Source organism: Athalia rosae, chromosome 3 (genome assembly GCF_917208135.1).
Source record: "Athalia rosae chromosome 3, iyAthRosa1.1, whole genome shotgun sequence".
Classification (NCBI taxonomy): Eukaryota; Metazoa; Arthropoda; class Insecta; order Hymenoptera; family Athaliidae; genus Athalia; species Athalia rosae.
The window spans coordinates 21,831,762-21,848,458 of record NC_064028.1 but is presented as its reverse complement, the minus strand read 5'-3'; the positions used below and the strand labels follow the sequence as shown (position 1 = coordinate 21,848,458).

The 16,697-nt window shown below is 43.5% G+C and overlaps 1 protein-coding gene across 2 annotated transcripts in view; it reads left to right on the top strand.

Moving 5' to 3' along the window:
* LOC105689291 (discoidin domain-containing receptor 2-like) overlaps window positions 1–16,697 on the top strand; it is a 158,094-nt gene that overhangs the window by 88,548 nt on the left and 52,849 nt on the right. For both annotated transcript variants that reach the window (XM_025747198.2, XM_025747197.2), the window contains one exon: window positions 14,428–14,606. In XM_025747198.2, the coding sequence (XP_025602983.2) occupies window positions 14,495–14,606 (112 nt within the window). In that variant the 5' untranslated portion in view covers window positions 14,428–14,494. The remainder of the gene's footprint in view (window positions 1–14,427; window positions 14,607–16,697) is intronic.

Below are 16,697 nucleotides of genomic sequence, written 5' to 3'. Positions count from 1 at the left end.
GCGAGACATTGTTCAAATTGCGGAGAGTAGAGACATCGATCACGCAGCCCTATGTTACGCCAAACCATAGCGGTGCGGGCGCGGGGGCCTACCGTGTACACACGTTCGCCAGACCCCCGGGGACGTGAACGAGCCAACCGTAAACGTTGACGTTCCCGACGCGACACTGACGAAGAGACGCCACACCGCTCCACCTTATAGAAATGTTTCGCGCGGTACCTACACCACCTAGGCGAACCAGACGAGAGTCGCCGCCGATGCACGTTATTTTTACTATTCCGGTATTGTGCGGGTAAATGATATAGAAAGAAGTAAAGCAAGAGGAAGAAAAGTTGAGGGTTTTGTTTCTGGGAGTGACACGCGCGTTCCTTTTCATTCCAAATTCCTTCCCCCCCCCCCCCCCAGACCTCTCTTCGTTACTTTCTCATCTTCTACTGCCAAAAACATGGGTCCGTATTCTCGACTCGTTTTAATTTTCTTCTTTTCTCGTTCAAATTTTTGTATCTGATATTTTGTGCGCCAAAAATTGTTTGACGTGAAAAAGTTATTATAATAATATTAGACTCAGCGCTTCGCCCCTTTTGAATCTTTGTCCTTGGTATCAAGGCAACTTTAATTACGGTGAAATTTTCTCGGTTCTGTCGTAGCGACCCTTGGCCTTAACTTACGCCAGGAATAGTACTAATTAATCCTTTTAACAACGCTCAAATTTAATTAATCCGAAAGTTATGTGGTTGACTCATCCCCGACAGAAGCGACGCGCGTGCCGCGCCGAAAACCACCGGTGGAAACACCGGAATACTTGCCGCTCGGTTCCACTCCTAGCATACAAACGGAGGATAGAGGAAGACCAGAATTCTCCGGAACGTCTCGGAAATTCTGATTTTCTATCCCGACTGCGACGAGTCCGCGTATACGCTCTCATCCGTCATTGTGCGACGTTATCGCGATAGGATTTCACCTTATTTGATTTTTTTTTTTTCTTTCTCCACTTTGTTTCACCCGACCTTTGATCATCTTCTCTTTCGTTCCATCGGCCAAAGGCGCGTCACCCGATTTCTTATTTCGGGCGCTGAAATGATCGATGAGTCGAGAAAAATTTGGTCTCCCGAGAAGATATCGTTATCCGTGAGATCCTCGAGTTCGTGGATCTAATTTTAACATCCGAAATTTCGATGTTCCCTCGTAATACGCGTTCGGAAATACACAGATCCAACGAACGAGAATCCGAGTCCTGCAGGATCCCTAATTGAGCTCGAGCGTGTCCTACTCGCGATTCCGATAAAATGTTCATCCCATCTATTCGGAGACGTTATTATACAGTGGGATTATTGAAATTCGAATACCACCCAATTACGGTATCACCCTCGCATCTCTGGGCGGTAAATGCAAAACCTCGAACGCACCGTGGCGGTACCGACACCCCCGTTATATTCTCTCGCCGCACGCGCCACTTCTCGTTATTGTATTATTCGCGTTGTTCTATTACCACTATATCGTTATTACGGAACCGTGTCGTCGACGGGGTGGAACGAGGTCGACGGTAGGGTTGGCGTCGTTTGGTGACTAGCCAGTATTTACATACCCATACACGCTCGGCTAGGTCGCCGTCTCTCTCTCTCTACACGTACGTGAGCGCACAAATTTGCCAACTTTACACAACTGTGCATCACCTGTAATGTGTCTTCGTAAAGACTCCTGTTATACACGTAGACGTAAATGTGAATAAGGGATGAAACGAAATATGCAGAATTTTCATCTCCTCGAAAATAGGCAATTTTCAATCGTTGTTTCACATTAGCACCGATACGATCACGCGACAGCTGAACGCACCCAATTTTCATCCGGTCTCCAGAAGCAACCGCCTCGTGTGAGGTACACACGACAGAGACATGTGTGAAATACGCGTGTATATGCGATATTTCTTCTCGCCCGTCACGCGATCATATTTTAAATTACCCTTTCTAGTCCGGACGTGCAATAATACTCTTCGTTCTTCTCCTCTTCCTTCTCGAGCAATATTCACTTACGGGGAGTGTAACGTGTAATGTGATATATTATTACACATCCTCCTTTTATTCTATCATTCTTACGGTTTTTCCGTTGCCACTTTTATCATCACTCTCGGTGCATTATTCTTTCCGGATGGATGAAATATAGTTCTGCAGCCGGAAAAAAATATATAACTTTGCGAAATAAAACTGCGCGTCTTCTTTCCGAAAGATTTTCCACCCCATCAGCGACTTGTTCGAATAAACGAGATGAATAAATTGTTTCACATCTACTGGTAATTATTTTCAACCTGGTCGTCTACGTTATCACGTTACACCGGCGTAGTTCAAGAGATTGAATGAAATCTTTTCACGGGAATACTAGGCGTGAAAATGTTTTTCTCGATTTCGCGGCGCCTCTTCTTTCTTCGAATATTATAAAGCCGCGGTGCGGAAAAAAAATGGAAAGAAAAAACAGCACCAAGTTTTCTACGCGGCATGATCTCTTTTGTTTAAATATTTTTTTTGCGTCGGCGACGTTTTCATTATAATTTGTTCGATGCACATTTTTCACGCTCGTCTGACAGAGGGGTAGGTGCAAAAGGGATCTCGACGCACTTGAAGGGAGTTAGATTATTCCGTCGTGCGTTTTTTTCATTTTTTTTTTTTCCCTTTCTTTCTCTTTTTCGTTCTTTGATTCTTTCCTCTCCTCTTTCTGTCTTCTTTGTCCCTTTTTCTGAATCTGCGGCGGGCGTATACGTGCACGACACGGTGTGGTATAGAAGTAAGAGTTCGTTCGCCGTATGGTTTGGACGACGATCGTGCGATGAACTCGTGAAAAAGACGACCGGCGTCGCGACGTGTCGACGTGAAGAGCAATGAAAAGCATCCCTAGTCGTGCGACTGAATAAACCCCATCGTCGTTAGCGCGGAGGAGAAGCAGCCAGCACTTCAGTATATGATACACGAGTCGTCGTCCGTTCCTAGTTACTATTATATTACGTTCGTTGCGAAACATTAAAAGAAAACGGAGGAAGGGGAGAGTTTTTTTTCTTTTTTTTTTTTTCAAATTCTCTTTCGAGTACAATATCCGCGTACAATATTTACCCGCGAAACTTAAACAGTAATGAGTTTTATTTTTACGTTTCAGTAATGAGGTCTCAGCACCTGTCCCTCTTACTCGGTTGAAAATCTCCTTCCCTCCTCCCCCCCAACTGCGACCCTAAAACGGCAACGCAAAAAGATACGTTAAAACAACAATTCTCACCTACGTATATACAGGGAACAAGGGACGACCGTAAAAGTTAATGAACGAAGAAATAACCATTCCAAAGAATCTCTAGCATTTTCTCCATTCCTATAGGTGTGTATATACATATATATATGTATACATGAAACGACATCTTGCCGCGAACTGCAACCTTAGAACTTTGAACCTGAAGCTCTTCGCCGGTTTGATCGTAAGACCGACGTTTTCAACGTATCGGAAATCGTGACTGGCTAGAAATAACTTCCTGTAACTACTCACGCTGTAATACAAGGGAAAGAATTGAATTCATCGAATTAAGAAAATAGAGAGGAAACGAATCTCGGAAAAACATCGAGAGTGGAATAAAATCCGATTTCACGATTATACTCCCGCGCAGAGATTTACTCGATATAACGTCGCTGTACCGTTAGCGTTTTCGACTCGAGAAAAAACGATACCGATGAAAATGAAACCGACGACGACGATAACGGAAGAAATTGTGAATATTCTTCACCTTTTCTACCCGACTTTTTTCTCAACTCGACGCGCACTCCGCGGCGTCCGTTACACCCGTAACCTTTGGAGTTTTAATCGTTCTTCCGAGGAGAAACATAAGTGTCGACCTTTAATAAGACGACGTTACCGCTCCGGGAGTTGAGAATATCGTCGTCTAAACGATAAACTCGGTATATGGTGCACTCGGTCACCCACCCCCTTTCGTATACCTCGAGTAGCAGAGGTACTCCGACTAATGTACACCGATGTACGTACACACACGACGAACTTACACGCTTACGTACCCGGCTGGTTTTATGGTTTCGTGACATACGGTTATTACAGCGAATCACCGCGAGCGCTCGCGCGCGCGCCCGCGACTTTATGTAGCAAAAGGGCAAAACCATCTCGAGAAAACCTGACTGTAGGTATTGCGCGGTGCATTTGTTTCACTGGTATCTGATAAGAGAAACCAGCCAACGGTAGCCTCCGTTATATGCTAGCCACTTATTTTATACGCCGCCGATAGGACGTTGGCCATAACCGGCTACCCATTTTTTTTAAAATATGTATACATGTACGCGAGGATCGGTGCACCGCGACCTCCCACAGCGTGCAGACGCGCGTGTACGAGAGAATTCTCTCCTCTCTAATTTTTCGGACGATCCGATTCGGGCGCAGCGAAGAGCTGATATTATACGAACTGTAACGTGCGAGTAGATCGGAAGTAAGAGGGGGCTCGAAAATGCGGGACCGGAAGGTTCGTAAAAATACGTCGCTCGAGTATTTTATCACGTGAGTAAGAAGAAGAAGAAGAAAAAGAAAAAGAAGAAGAAGAAGCAAGAGAAGGCAAAGAATAAAAGAAGAGAATATAGAGAAACTGGCGCAAGTGATAAATGGTAATTGCGCGCGACTGTCGCGTCGTTTTGGACTACATCAGCTGAACACAACAAACACCCGTTCCTCATTAGAAGCTTGTTAGAACGCGGATGACGCGTAAAGACGTAGAGAATATGAGTACGCCGAATGCAGAAGCGGCGGCAACGAACGCGCTCGGCTTTCGCTACGAAAACCCCGGTTCTCTCATAGCCACCGAGTTTGTGTGAGAATCTCCCATCCGATCGCCCTTTCTCGGCTCCCGTACACTCGAAAAGACGAGGTGACTCGGCAGAGGCTTCGAAAGAGTTTGGAACGACCCCGATGACGGATTCGCCGTGGCTCTCGACCCCGGCCGGTATAACGAAGCAACCGACCGTTTACGACGCGCCGCTACGTCGCTCGTGCGTCGCCACGTGTATTTTTTTTTTTCTTTTTTTTCTCTCTCCCCTTTCATCCGCTCTTTTTTTTATTTTTTCTTTTATTTCCATAAATTCTTTTTTTTTCGAATAAATATTAAACGTACATCGCTTACACGCACGAAACGAATCTCCGTCGCGTTTCTCATTCGTAAGGTACTGCTGAAGAGATCCGTGTACGAGATGCGAAACGTTCGAGCGCGTTGAATTGTGAAAAAAGAAAGGAATCGCGTTCGAGTGTACGTTTTACTCGTACTTGGCGAATTATACAGCGACAAACACCGCGGTGGGTGTACGTCGCACGTAGAATCGGGTGAGAAAGTTATTTAGTTTTACGATTCGGTTCACTTTCCGCTCGACTGGAAATTCACTCGTCGGAATTGAATTATAGAGGTACAACGGGTGACGTTTCACCTGTATAACTCCGACAATTAAACCTATCGCACTTGTTGACTGATTGGTTAGAAATAATTAATCACAACCGAAATTCGTCAGTGTTAACGTTCGAACCAGCCGTCGGGGCATTATTTATTCATTCCGTTTCGAGCAGTCGTCGTCGCAGTACTCCGCGTCGTCGGGTGTAACCTTCCGCGGGATTCGTCGTACGGAGTGATAATAATCATCGGACGAAAATATCTCAGACAATAATTTTCTGGCAGGGAATAATTTGAATAAATTTTCATCCTCTTCAATCTTTCTTTTTTATTTTAATGTTTTTTTGATTTTTTTTTTTCTTTTCTCTTCATCCTTTTATTACCGCGCTAATTCAGAGCCGCACGAGATGAATCGTCGTTGTTCCTTTCATTATTTTTTGTTGTTTGTTTTTTTTTCAACTCGCGTTAAAGTTGCACCCCCGAGGCGAGCGTTTCGTCCGCGCATATGATCCGAAAGTCCGAGTGGTACGAGATAAGATAAACGACCCATAAATATGGCTGAAATTATGGAGAACAAATTGACCGGGGTACAAAAGGTGGTTCGCGCGGGACGAGGGTATCTAGTTAGTATTTCACCTACGTATATGTATGTATATATAAGAATAAATCGTCGCGCAATTGGCTAGTTACGTTCGTTTGGTTTAAGGTTGGCTTTACTCGGTCTTAGGAGGTCTTAACTTGGACTTAGTGGGACTTAGTATCTCGTACGTTTTGTCGGACCATCTATACGGAGTTTCGCCGAGTCCTTCTCTCTCCCCCTCCACCCCCGTACCGCACGTACACAGACGTACGTGTGTACGGTAGATGCGAAGGTGCACCCCCGAGCCGCCGAAGGTGTAACCGAATTACGTATGGAAAACAGTCTAGAACACTTTTGTACTAATGTTAAAACCACGAGCTGTATGTATATAGGAAATCCCGGTGCAGGGGATCGATCCTATAACGAAAATCGTTTATAGACCGAACGTCGGTCGAGAAATCGATCGCGGAGAAGAAACTGCCGTTTCATTCCTTTTATCGACCGGTTAAGTGCTGATTACAATCCGTTTGGATGGAAACGGAAACGCACCGACGTGCCATCGCAGGTTGGTACTGAAAGAAACTCGCATACATATTAATGATTCGACGAGATACAGAAGTATAGGGGCAGGGGGAGGGGGGGGGACTCGATGCGGTTCATCTTCCGTGAGGTGGAAGGATGCCGGATCATTCGGAGGCATTGTTCTCACGTCAAACTCTAACAATGCCCCCCGACGCATCACGTTATACGTTGCTCGGACCGCCTGTCTATGCCGCGTCGTTCCGCGGCTGCAGTCCGGCTAAAAGTGGCGACTGGGCCCAGGGTGGCCAAAGAGTAAAAAAAAGAAGAAAGAAAGAAACAAAAAAAGAAAAAAGGAAAAACGAGAGAGAAAAGAAAACGAAAAGTCGCTGAAGCCGTGACAGCAGCTCCTTGATAGCTGCGTGTACAAACTCTTATGTTATACCAGCGGTTAAAAGAGACGACCGCGCATCGGGGAGGACGTTGGTTACTCCGTAAGGTTTACGAACGGAAGGATCTCTTCAGATTCTCTCTCGAGTACTTCGCGTCCAGAACAACGACTTTATACAAAGCAAATGTATATATAGAAAAGCATAATCTCTGCCTCGCGTAGACTTCATAGACTCCGTGTAAAGTGTTTGAACGTCGCCGTCACCCACTACACACGATTTGGTACGAGGCGGGCAACCTCGACGTTCCGCGTACCCGTGTCCGCGTCGAGTTAAACGCGACATTCAATCCGATTTCATTTAGTTTCCACACACACCACGGCTAAACTGTTCGACCCGATCTCTTCGTCGAGCGCCCGTTCGTTCTTCCGTACCGATTTCGAATGGAAAAACTGCACTCCCATTGATTCGTTCATCCTCCGCTCCTGGGAAAAATCGTTCGCGCTAAAAGTCATCATCGAAGCGAACGGATTCCGTTGATCGGCGATCGGGTGCGATTGATGGAAACTGTTGAAATAATCGACCTCTCCTACATCGCTTGATGCGCATTGTTTCGTCCTGGGTTAATAATACCGCGTGGTTTTTACTTTGAGCGGTGCTCCTCGTCACTTATCGGTGAGGCATAAGTCAGGGTACGGCACGACATATCGCTGGTACCCGTGGTACGTTGTACGCCGTTGAAACTATCGAGTCACGTTCGTAGCGACGCAATTAGATGGTATCTGACAATGAGACTCTCGATGTCTGGGGGATTAGAATGTGCCGAATGGTCTTAGCAATCTTCCCTTGTATTCCCAGGCTCGTGCAGCATCGCTGCATATCGGGCTACCGGTATACTTGATACCGAGTTAACATTCTATACTTGTACACGGTTACCGATAGAATACAAGGGCGTGGCTCACAACCGCTTACGAAATTCCTCTTCACCGTTGAACGTAGCAGATTTTCGAAATTTTGAACAATTCGTTACTTCGACGGGAAATCTGAATATTTTTTTTTCCAAAATTTACTCCAAGGCTGTCGTCGGCGATCGCGTTACCGGTGAATTTTTACGCTCGCGAGTAACGCAATCGGTACGGGTATATGTGCGAGGTGGTGGACGACGCGGTGTCCACGTGGGTCGATCGGCATCCTCGAAGCATCGGTTTGACTAATGGATGGGCGGTGGGACGCGTGTACCGATAAATCCATGACGCCTACACGGTAACGGGCGGGGCAGAGAGAAGAAGAAGATCCGAAGGGGGTAATAAGAAGCAGGGAGATACAGGGGGGAAAGGGGGGGGGGGGGGGGTAAAAGGTAGGGAGAGACGACTTAATCTTCTTACATTTTCTCTCTCTTGACAAAATGTAAACTTAGACTGACGACGAGAAAAGACGGGATTTCGACGCATTTCCGAGCGGCGTTTACCTCTAATTCTAAATCGCAGGAGCGACGCGCCGGTTGCTCTCAACGAGGTAAAGGAGTTCTTCGCGCTACACGTTATACTCCGATGTAATATCCGACGGTTCCGAGTTTCCTTTGTGTATATTACGCGCGAACATAGGTACACAATTGCATTAATGTGGTAAAGTAAAATACGGCGAATACAGAGTCAGGAGAAGGGGATGTACGATAACGACCCAAAATTTCCGTTCTTTAATTCTCGTTTCACATGTACCATGTACATAAGTATAAGTAGACGAAAGTAAACGTACACACGTACGTAGATACGTACGAATCGTGACATCGCATGCGAGATCACGTGTTGTAAAAAATCTTTCTCCCTTTATACGGTTCGCTCTGAATTTTTGACTTATATCCTCTCGTGGAAATTACACGGGGATCACGTATACCTATACGTATATTTGCGTATATATATATATATATATGTTACACGGGGTATACAAGTAGCGGCGGTACTCGCCTGTATCTTTCAGGTACACGCGTGGATCCGCACGATTTATTATTAATGCGGTATTTTCCTGGGTTCGGTCGGGGTAGGGGTTACGTTTCGCCTCCAGTTCGCAAGTCGCGGGTTTTGCTTTTCCGTCTGTGTGAGCCCGTGTATCCTCCGTGTGTACGTACGGCACGTTATAGGGTCTACGCTCGATCTCCCGTCTCTCGAAAACAACAATAAGCTTGACGTCAGCTCACGGTAAACCAACCCCAAAATCACCCCGGGAAAATACCCGGGGTGCGTGCCCGCGACCACGATCTCAGGATCACCGCATGAATCTACTCGGGATGATCCGACAAACACAACACCGCCCGCGCCTCTGCCCGCTATCCTCCTCGTACCACCGGCGTTACGTTCTCCTCCCGTTTCATCTGCCGTCGATTTTCCCCGGCCAATCGAACCGACGATTTTCATCCCTCCGCTTTCGCAAAGTACACACCGCTGCCCGTTCCTTCCGATATTATATGCAAACCTTACGCTCTGAGGGACTCGCACGTTTCTCACCTCAAATTTTTTTTTCGGAGATTCGATACAAGCGGCGCGATTACCTCTGCTACCGAACAACCCTGCGTAGAATTGGCTGGCGAAAAACTATCGGAAGTATTCGGTTTTCGAATATCGGTGGACACGAATCGATAATTCCTGTGTAGCTTCTTTCATTTTCACGAAAACTAGCATTGCACCAGCATTCGTTTTCATTTTGTCGAATTAATTTTTAGCCTGTAATTTTTCTTGCTAATCTAACGTTGCTATATTTTACACACATGTTGAGAGTTGGTTTTTTTTGTCGATCTACGAATTTTTCTCATCGAGATATCTCAATTTTTCGGCTCCAAGAAGTGAAAAATAGGCGATAACTCGATGAATTTTATAGATGAATCGATTGAGCTTTCAGATTCGGATTCCTGCGATCAAATTACATAAAAATAGCATAGTAAACCTCATAAAAAAATGTTGATTTTTGGGCCAAAAATATAGTATTTTGAAATTGATCGTATGGCACTTTTCTGGCGTATTTTGACCTCAGGAATTCGAATCTGGAAGAAAAATTGATGTATCTCTAAAATTGATCGAGTTATCGCCAATTTTCAGCTTTTTGGGGTCAAAAATAAAAAATTGATTTCTTAGTTTATCTTGATGTAATTTAGGCTCAGGAATCCGAATCCAAAAGGAAAATTAATCTATCTTCAAAAATGACCGAGTTATTGCCGAGTTATCGCATTTTTTGGCATAAATTTGAGGATATCTCGAAGGGAAAAAATCGTAGCTCAATTTGGACAACGGATTCGTGTTCCTGAGGTCAAAATACGTAAGAAAAGTGACATACGATCAATTTTTAAAAATAAAAAATTTTGCCTAAAATTTGAGATTTTTCCAAGGGGTACCCCTTACGATTTTTTCAAATTTTGACCAAAAATTTTTATTTTTTAAAATTGATCGTATAGCACTTTTCTTATGTATTTTGACCTCAGGAACACGAACCCGTTGTCCAAATTGAGCTACGATTTTTTCCCTTCGAGATATCCTCAAATTTATGCCAAAAAATGCGAAAAAATGGGAATAACTCGGTCATTTTTGCAGATAGATCAATTTTTCTTCCAGATTCAGATTCCTGAGCTCAAATTACCCCAAGATAGATCAAAAAATCAATTTTTTATTTTTGACCCCAAAAAGCTGAAAATTGGCGATAACTCGGTCAATTTTAGAGATGGATCAATTTTTCTTTCAGATTTGGATTCCTGAGGTCAAAATACGTAAGAAAAGTGTAATACAATCAATTTTTAAAGTACTTCACTTCTGGCTCGAAAATCGATTTTTTTTTGGCTTTTCAAGGGTAATCTCACGTATAATCAGCTCAGGAATCCAAATCTAGAAAGCCAAAATCATCTACTCATGCAATCGATCGAGTAATCATGAATTATTCGCTGTTGGGGGCAGAAAAATTATAAGACACATCGACTGGTTTTAGTCCTAGACCCACTTTGATTCGTCGCAAAACATGCATGGGTCGAAATATTCGAAGTCTCAATTCACCAGCAAACTCAAGCTTATCTGGAGTCAGGTAGCCACGGGCGCGCGGTTTGTTGTGGGGCGTCACCTCTGCTCAGCCCCGAAGGTGACGTCTCATAACAAAGCGCTACGCTGCTGGCTACGCTGACTCCAGCAAAGCTCGGGCTCGTTGGTAAATTGAAGAATTCGAATATTTCGACCCATGCATGGATTGCGACGAATCAAAGTGGGTCTACGACTAAAACCAGTCGATATGTCTTATAATTTCTCTGCTCCCAACAGCGAATAATTGATGATTACTCGATCGATTGCATGAGTAGATAATTTCGGCTATCAGATTCGGGATCCTGAGATGAAAATACATGAGAAAATCATAGAAGACCTAATCAAATCAATATTTGCTTTTTCACCCCAAAAATCAGAAAAATTCAAGTGGATTTTCTCTATTTTCTGGCCAAAAATAAAGTACCTCCTGGGTCGATTCGGTCTAACCATTTGGCTGACACATTTGAAAAATTAAATAATAACCCCTCATTCAATCGGCAAACGAATAAAATGTCATCACCCTTTAGCTGTACAACTAACGATCGATCAAGCGAGTCTTTAAGTTTTCTAAAATTCTTGAAGTTCTCATTAAGCAGAAAACAAAGAGAAAAATCAAACGAAATGAAAAGAACGTAAGAATACTCCGATGACGACGTTTCATTAGAAAATAATATTCTTCGTTGATTAATCAACCACGGTCGGAAGAAAAAATCAACAGAAAAAAAAAAAAGAAGACGAGGAAGACTGAAAAACATGAGTAAACGTAGCTCAAGGCTTGTACTTACGGTATGTACCGTCTCAGCGGGGTTTCGGTCTTTCATTTCATTTAATTTAATATTATTCTTCTTCTCTTTCTCGTTTTGTCAATTTTATTACGACCTTTTTTTTCTGGTGGCTACCTGGCAACGGCAGCGGCAGCAGCCGCATACTTTGAGTTGTAGATTTTTAACGGGAACAACATACGCGTGCTGCGGTGCGGCGTCCGAACTTCCTACTGACGTTACATAGCCGGACATTTATTCGGATAATTAAGTAAAGTTAAAATTCCATATGCGGTGATGTATTTTACCTACGTTCGTACGTGGATAGTTGTTTTTTTTTTTTTTCAATTTTTAGATTTTTTTTTTCCCTCTTTCTCAACAACGTTGAAACTCGTATCTCTTCCTTCCTCCGCCGACTGTATTTTTAATCCGAGATTGAAATCTCGGTATGTTATTTTGCGCGGTGTATTTTTGTTCAATTTTTATAAAACCCTTACAATTTTTAACGCTTGAAATACCTACACGTGTGAAGACCTTACGTAGAATACCTATAAGCACCTAGATAATACACGTATCCGCGATATACCCCGGACGCAAAGAGCCGAGTTGTAATATTAATTTTTAATTAGAACTTTCGGTTTAAGCGCAAGGGATTTTCTCCCCCTCTCGCTTTCTTCTGAATTTCTAACCGGTTGAAAAGGGGAGAAACATTCGAAAAACGAAAAAAAGAAACCAAAGAAAAAGAGAATATCTAAAACTTTTCCTTTGCATCAAAAGCTCTGTTAAATTTTGGCAAAGTACCTTACGAGCTTATCTAATTTTTTCTTTCCCAGATTTATAATCTCAGGTATTACGTACCTTTTATGTAAATCCCTTCGATTCGAAGGGTTTATAATCGACTGAAATTCCTCTCAAATAACAATACATACCCCATACCGCATCGTTCGAATAGTTCGGTGGTGATAATAATTGTTTCCATTATTTTTAATATTAATTTCAACCCCAATTTTACGTCGGCTCGGTCAAGCAGCGCGTATAATATGAAGCGCATAATTTGAATAAAAATTCAATTAACCCGAGCAGTAATCTCGGTGGTTTTGACCATTTTTAAAAACATACCTTACGTTACACGGTCACGGAACTAGTCCTACGGCTACGACTGGGAACGACATTCGTAAGGAAATAAGAGTTAGCTGCGGACGAAAGTATACGTGGGTAACGTTATACGTGTAAAACCAAAAGTGTTAACGAAATAACGTTAATAGTTACGGTTTGGTAAAAACGAGTTATATTCATCGGCGTGTTTTCAGGTGACAGAAAACCCCGCAGGAACGCAGTCCGGCCGTTTTCCGTCCCATTCACATTGCAGTAAAGTTTAGTAGAACGATCCGATTTACCATAAAACCAACCACACGGTCCTCCATATACCTTGTAAAATTACTACGGATGCGTAGATGCGTCGTGTACACGGAATTCTCGAACGAATACCAAAGCGCGTCTACCTGCACGTTCAGACGTAGGTACGCTATACAAAATCTCCCAATTTTCGTTATCAACGATTACAAATTTTTCGAAGAAACGATTCCTCTCGTTTCATTCGTTTCCGGAGCATATCGAAAATTGTTTTTGTCTCTCGTCTTTTCGCGCGGACGGAACGCCCGTGTATAATAAGTACGTTCGTAGTACGTACATCTATAGTGTCTCGTCGTATTCGTGGAACTCGTCGGCGAGGAGATGCCGCTTCCATATCTTGCAATCGATATATATCCAGCGGTATTCATCTGCATAAACTCATTCCTATGCAAATGAATAGGTTTTCAACGCTACACCAAAGTCCTTCGACCCAGAGCTCGTTTTAACGGCTCGAAACCTCCGATACCAATATCAACGCGCTCCGATGTGTACCTGCACCTGCGTTGTACCTGCAATAACGATACAAAATCGTTCGACCAATCGACGACTGGGATGACGAGAGAGAGAGAGAGAGAGATCGAATGAAAAATTATCCGAGATGCACGGAGTCGCGTTGCTCCCGATACGGGATTTTATTCTTACCGCGAAAATTGAGAGGGAAGGAATCACGGGAGTAGAAAAAACAAATCACGTCCTCGTACCGAAAGACCGGGTTTAATTAATTGCTGCGGAGATCAGGAAACTGTAAATCAAATATTACGACGTGGTTTATGTCTTCTCGGCAGCGGCTCGTGGACGAAGAAAGAAATCAGAGAAAGAGGGAAGGAATTTATCCGGCGATAATGAAAATACCAAATGATAAAAATGGAAGGTTATTAATTAGCGGTATCTAAAATTAATGCTACCCTCCACCCATTAGTGTCACTCCGACGACATACCTCATCGTACTCGTCGTAGCTACATGTGTATAAAATTTTCGGGAGAACTGTCATTACTCAATTACTCATGGCCCCCATTAAAATGAATCACGAGACGTTTGCTTAAACATAAACACGTATACGCACATCTCCTTGTGTACTCGCTCAAAACCGAAAACAAAAAAACAAGGGAGATGAGATCGCAATTAAACTCGTACCCTTTCTGAAAACCGGATGAAAGTCACGCTCTTAAGAACGTAGGAGAGGGACAAAAAAAGAAAATAAATAATCAGTTACGAGAATTAAAGCGAAAGCTCCGAGGGTCGGAGTAAATCGCATCCGATTATTTAGAAAATGATTGTGTTAAAAATGAAGTGTTTTCGTTGTTTCAGGTCGGTGCGCGGGAGATGAAGGGCGGCGAATTGAGGTGAGCGTCGGGTGGTGGTCGTTGCTGCAGAGATGAGGGGATTTCCCCTCAGGATATCCTCGGGGAGGGCGTCACCTGCCGCGATCCTCCTGTTCCTGGCCCTCCTGGCGAGCCTCGGTTGTTTGGCTCGCGGCGTAGACCTTTGTAAGTACAAACCACCTCCGCTTCGGGACCTCCTGTCAGCGGTTCGTTTTCACCTTTTTCTTCGACCTTTTACTTTTAACTTGTTTCGTTCCTTCGACGACGTTTCCTTTTTCCTTTTCTCCGACCGTTTCTCCCGGGAAGCGTTAACGTTCGCGATGATCTTCTCTGGGGTGAAAAATTTCATAGAGAAAAAGGCGGCTGCGGGTTGTATCGGGGCAAGGGCGACGTGTAACGATTTTCAGCGAAAGAAATGTTCGGTACGTAAATAGATAAATTTTTTATTTTCCATCCCCTTGTATATCGTCCAACATGCCTCTTGGTTTGAATTTTTAAACTCTCCACTCGGGTCAAAGGTCGTGAGTATGAAATGTATTTTTTTTATTACGGAGGAATAAAAATTTCTTCGTCCCTTCGTCCCATCGTCATCTCTTTATTTCTCTGGCTTACATACTCCATTCATACGAGTATTTCTGTACGTGTTTCTTCCTTTTTGCGTTCCTTCCTCTAATACGGACGTGAATAGGAACGGGAAAAAAAAGAGGAAGAAACGGGAGGTAAAAGAGAGAGGTAGGAAAAGAAGTAGGCAGTGGTTAATCGGTTGATTTACGGTCTGCTCGCGAGAGTTTTGTCAGGATATCTTTCCGCGGGGGTAGCGCGTGGCCCCATCTTCGTCGCGCTCCTCTCGACAAAGGAAGAACCCTTGAATAGGCCAACTTTATGCGAGGGTCCGCCCCGAAAGCGTCGCGTATAAAATACATATACATTTTACATATACATTAGAAAGTAGATATATCTCCACGTGTATATAATATATATATTCAGGTATATAGTTATACGCAACAACCTGCCCAACCTCACCCCACAACGAAAGTGAAAACTCCAAAGGGACCTGCCCGCCGGGTTCTTTCTTGCACACGTACGCGCATAGGCATATAAAAAAAAAAAAAATATAGATTCCCTATCCTCCTCGTCCTTTTCTCTTTCTCATGTTTTTTTCCTATCCTTTTCTTTTTTATCCCTGTCGCGCCCATTAACGTGAAGTTGTATACCTGTGCACTAAATCTGGACCCGTATACGTCGGAGTTTCGGAGGCCTTTTTCGAATAAATTTGGCCACTTCGTTCGATCGATGAAATTTTAATCGCACTTTGGTAGGATATTACGGTACCTCCCGTGCTCGGAATCGAGTACAGCAAGGAGACGCGTGCATCGAGAAACACGTAAGACAGGAAGCACAGCGCGGATTGCCGAGGCATCGAGGTGGTCGTCGTAAACGCGAAGCGCATCGATTTATACCGCAAATGCCAGCTGGTAATATTCTACGGACGGTAATACAACCGTCCATACCTCATGTGTATGCAATAACAAATATACACCGTATGCATACGTTATACACGTCCCGACATAGGACTCGATGTTTATTGCAAAAGTTAATATACGTCCGAGCCGTATAACATGCATAGAAAACGTAACGGACGGAGAAATCTCATCGTAATCTAATAAATTCGTGATCGTGTAATTGAAACTGGTTGTCAGCGAATTACGCGCGGAACATTTACGTTATACACCAGAAGTCATGGAGGAGAAGTGAAAAAAAAAAAATTGATGATTCTTTCGTACCCACGTATCAAAATGCCGGCCATCTGTTTTCGAGCATAATTAATTTAGGTACGCTGCCATTGATATTCACACACGGTATCCACTTTCCCGTGTAACAATATTCGTTTGATATGACCGGTGCAAATTAATTAGTTAACTAATTAATTATTTAATTGATTAATTAATTAATTAACCGGGTTAATACCATCGACATCCGCCGCTTGCCGTAGGTATCGCGTTTATATATCGGCTGGCTCCTGCGGCACAAACGCGGAACGTTTGCCGAGCCGCGATGAGGAACAATTAGTTATCAAATAGAACGAGTTGGAATAAATTTTTTATTTCTCGTCAATAATTCGTATTTTTAGCGTCCGATGTAATACAATAATATCTTGGAACAAACGTGTGATAAAATAAAATAGTTAAGTGAAACGAAACGGAGAAAAAAATAAAAAGGAACGGAAAGAAAAATTGTTATAAATAAACAGTAGCG